The following is a 4,255-nucleotide window of genomic DNA, read 5'->3' on the forward strand; positions in this document are numbered from 1 at the left end:
AAAAAATAAAATGGGGTTTTAATTTTGCCTTTTATTAGGGTTCTTGTAGTAAGTTACATAAAAATGAAGCAAGCTCCCTAGCCTCCCATGAGGAGGTCCAGCATTCATTTTTCCATTTCGTAGATGATAGGCAGGAGGATCCACAGACACGCACAGCCATTTTTGGAGCATGAACCGAGCCTGGGAAAATTGTGGGTCTTTGGGAATTTGCAGCCAGAGACCTGGCATTGGCCGTAGGCAGAAGCAGGGCACTCAGGGCCCACAGGCACAGTGGGTTGCATCTCCCGAAGTCAGTGTGGCAGGCACCTGGGTGAGTGGCAGCTGCAGCAGTAGCTCAGAGTTGCATGAGCCACATTTGCATAGCAGAGGGCAGTGTTCAGCGTTTTGGACAAGCAATGTCTTTTCCTGAGGAAGCTGGTGGGAAAATGATGCGCATGCTGCAAGCTGGGAACCCTGCAAAAATGGAGCGGCAAAGTTCTGAGCAGAAACACCAAACTACGTTTAAGCTCTGTACTTCTGGGACAGGTCTCCATCTAGTTCAGCAGGAAGGAATTTACAGGCCATAAATTCCTTCTGATAGGTGAAGACTGAAGGTGGCCAGTCAGTGTTTAGCCCTGTATACCGTGAACACTTTGCTACCGATACACAACCCGCCCAACCCAAAAGCACTCGCGTGTGCATTCTGTGGACGGCACACAGGTCATGCTCGTGAGATGACACCTCAGCCCTCAGTTTAAGAGTTTTGCCAGACCTAGTCTCATGAGAAGCTTGTTTGTATGTCATTTGACAGGTGCAGAAAAGTACTGCTGTCTCCTCCTGGGACGGCGTAAAGGAGTGACTCGCTGCTCACGGGGATGGAGCAGGACCCCAGTGAGCAGCGGGACATCGCAGACGCAGCGCTGTCCTGTCGCCTCCACCGTGCCCCCTGCCCACCCATTGTGCCGCTTCCCGCAGCCCCGGCCCCGCAGCGGCCGCGATGCAGCCCCGTACTGCCGAGTGCCGCAGGGGGCAGGTGCGGGCCCGGGGCAGGTGCGGGGCCGGGGCAGGTGCGGGGCCGGGCCAGGTGGCGGGGCCCGGGCAGGTGCGGGGCCGGGGCAGGTGCGGGGCCGGGGCAGGTGGCGGGGCCGGGGCAGGTGCGGGGCCGGGCCAGGTGCGGGGCCCGGGCAGGTGCGGGGCCGGGCAGGTGCGGGGCCCGGGCAGGTGTGGGGCCGGGCAGGTGCGGGGCCCGGGGCAGGTGGCGGGGCCCGGGCAGGTGCGGGGCCGGGGCAGGTGTGGGGCCGGGCAGGTGCGGGGCCGGGGCAGGTGGCGGGGCCCGGGCAGGTGCGGGGCCGGGGCAGGTGCGGGGCCGGGGCAGGTGGCGGGGCCGGGGCAGGTGCGGGGCCGGGGCAGGTGGCGGGGCCCGGGCAGGTGGCGGGGCCGGGGCAGGTGGCGGGGCCCGGGCAGGTGGCGGGGCCGGGGCAGGTGGCGGGGCCCGGGCAGGTGGCGGGGCCCGGGCAGGTGGCGGGGCCCGGGCAGGTGGCGGGGCCGGGGCCGGGCGCGGACACCCCGGCCGGGGCTGAGGGCCCCGCGCTCCCGCCGGCGCCGCGGCTTCTCGGCCAACAGCTCCCTCTGGCGGCCGCCCGCGCCCCTCCTCCGCCCGGGGCAGCGCCCACCGGCCCGCGCCCACCTGGTGCCCCCGCGCCGGGGCCGCCGCCGCCGCCGGGGCCCGACCCGCCTGGCGCGGGCCCGGGGGAAAAGCGGGGCCGGGGCAGCGCCCGCCGCCCGTCCCGCCGCCGCCGCCGCCGGAGGATGTGGCCGAGGGTTCGAGACCCGGGTGCTCCCCGGCGCCGGAGCGTGCGGTGGGGCGGAGGCTGTGCTCGGGGGGCGACCGGGCTGCCGGAGCGGGGAGGGGAGGAAGGCGCGGGAAGGGACGCGGCGAGGGCGGCCCGTCCCTGTCACCTGCAGGCGCTGCCGGGACGGCCCCCGCTCCCGCCCCGGCCCCGTGCCCGCACAGCCCGTGGGGAGCCGGGCCGGGGGCGGGCTGTGCCTGTTGCATTGTCCTTGGCGGGGCTGTCTGGGAGCGCCCGCCGCTATCTGGGGCCGGGGACCCCGGCGATGCCCTGTGTCGGACTCTCTGCCCCGCCTGATAGCGGCTGCACCCTGCTCCGTTGCACGTCCCTCGCGGCTCTCGCCGGGGCTCTCTCCCCTTTTGTCTGTGTATTTTTAGGTCATTAGAGTGGAGGGGTAGGTAATCCCCAGGCTCAAGTTCCAGAGGGGCGGGTTCTGGACGGAGGTGGAGTCACTTTTCATTTAAATCCCTGACTATAAAATGGGCTTAAAGAGAAGCGGGATCTCAGCTGTGCTGCACAGACCCCGGCACGCAGGGTGCGTGGGGGCCCCCCGGCAGCCAGCGCCCTGCAGCACAAGCCGCTGCGATGCTCCACTCCGTCGGCGTTCACACCTTGCAGCTGCTCACCCAGGCGGCCGCCTGCATCCTCCTATTTCCCCGCTTCCTGCTCACCGCCGTGATGCTCTGGCTCCTGGATTTTCTGTGCATTAGGAAGAAGATGCTGACGATGCCCACGGCGGAGGAGGCGGCCAGCGCCAGCGAGGAGCCGCCCCCCGACGACCCCCCGGTCTGCGTGTCCGACTCCAACCGCATGTTCACGCTGGAGTCGCTGAAAGCCGTGTGGCACGGGCAGAAGCTGGACTTCTTCAAGTCGGCGCACGTGGGTTCCTTGGCCCCTAACCCCGAGGTGATCCAGCTGGACGGGCAGAAGAGGCTCCGCATCCTGGACTTCGCCCGCGGCAAGAGACCCCTCATCCTCAACTTCGGCAGCTGCACCTGACCCCCGTTCATGGCCCGCCTGAGGTCCTTCCAGCGCCTGGCCGCGCACTTCGTGGACATTGCCGACTTCCTGCTGGTGTACATCGAAGAAGCACACCCCTCCGACGGCTGGGTCAGCTCGGATGCAGCCTACAACATCCCCAAGCACCAGTGCCTCCAGGACAGGCTGCGGGCAGCTCAGCTGATGAGGGAAGGGGCGCCCGATTGCCCCCTGGCCGTGGACACCATGGACAATGCTTCCAGCGCCGCCTACGGTGCCTACTTCGAGAGGCTCTACATCATTCAGGAGGAGAAGGTGATGTACCAGGGAGGCAGAGGACCAGAGGGCTACAAGATCTCGGAGCTGAGGAGCTGGCTAGACCAGTACAAAACCCGGCTCCAGAGCCCCAGCACGGTGGTCATCCAAGTGTAAAAAGGACCTGGCAAGAAGCGCAGGGGTGGAGAGGCGAGGGAGGGCGGGAGGAGAGGTGGGGAGGGAGAAGGCACTGCGTCGCGGATGGCAGGAGCTGTCTTCCCGCGGGGACACTCGAAGGAGGCTGCTGTGCGAGCTTTCGAGCAAGACGTGCCATAGTCCTTTCTCTATTCAAATCATGTTGATTTGCCAGCCACGCTCTGTCAATACTGAATTTCCATGTGCGTTTTGTAAATAACTCTCTTTCTTTCCTTTTTTTTTCTTCTTTTTTTTTTCTTTTTTTTTTTTTTTTTTTTTTTTTAAGAAGCCTTTACTATTTTTTAAGGAGGCTATCTTCCTACGGGATCTGCTCCCAGCTGCGTGTGTGCGCGGGTGTGTGTCTGAAAAGTTGTGTACAAGTGCTCCGTGCTGCCTAGCAAGTGCTAACTGGGATTTCTAGTATTTCTTTGTGATGACCGATTTTGAAATGGGTTTCTCTAATGCCAGGAAATCGCGTCTGATGTTGTCAAATACTAGAACTGCCAATAGCCAGAGCTGGACGGAATGTCCTATTTATGTGGGGGGGTTTTGTAAGACGTTCGTTCACCTTCCTTTTTTTATGAATTTTTTTAAATAATAAAGGTTGAGTAACTACACGTCTAAGGTTGACTGCCTTTCTCTATCTTCAGAGCGCTACGTTCACTTTCCCTTTTGCCTACCTCGCAACACCCCCCGCAGCCGAGGAGGGGCAGGCGGGAGAGGATGCGCTGCCGGGGGCTCGGCGGCGGCAGGAGCGCGCACCGCCCGCGACCCGGAGGAAGGGGAGAGTACTGGGTGTCCCCGCGGGGAAATGCAAACTTCCGGGGCTCCTGGGGGAGCATACCGGGCAGGAGGACCGCCTGCTCCCTCCGTGACCCCGGCGAGCCGGCCCCGGATTGAGCCCTGAGCCCTGGAGGGCGAAGGTGCGGGGCAGACCGGCGCCGTGCAGGCGAGTGAGTCCCGACCAAATCACAGTCTGGGGAAAGCCGTCCTGGGCG

At 64.2% G+C, this 4,255-nt stretch overlaps 1 protein-coding gene across 1 annotated transcript; it reads left to right on the forward strand.

The window, feature by feature from the left end:
* The first annotated feature begins 2,002 nt into the window (after window positions 1-2,002).
* DIO3 (iodothyronine deiodinase 3) lies at window positions 2,003-3,874 on the forward strand. The gene has a single exon (XM_023946399.2). The coding sequence runs from the start codon at window positions 2,415-2,417 to the stop codon at window positions 3,237-3,239; it is 825 nt and encodes a 274-aa protein (XP_023802167.1). The 5' UTR covers window positions 2,003-2,414; the 3' UTR covers window positions 3,240-3,874.
* Window positions 3,875-4,255: the final 381 nt, after the last annotated feature.

The sequence above is a fragment of the Cyanistes caeruleus genome, chromosome 6 (genome assembly GCF_971803275.1).
Source record: "Cyanistes caeruleus chromosome 6, bCyaCae1.hap1.1, whole genome shotgun sequence".
Classification (NCBI taxonomy): domain Eukaryota; kingdom Metazoa; phylum Chordata; class Aves; order Passeriformes; family Paridae; genus Cyanistes; species Cyanistes caeruleus.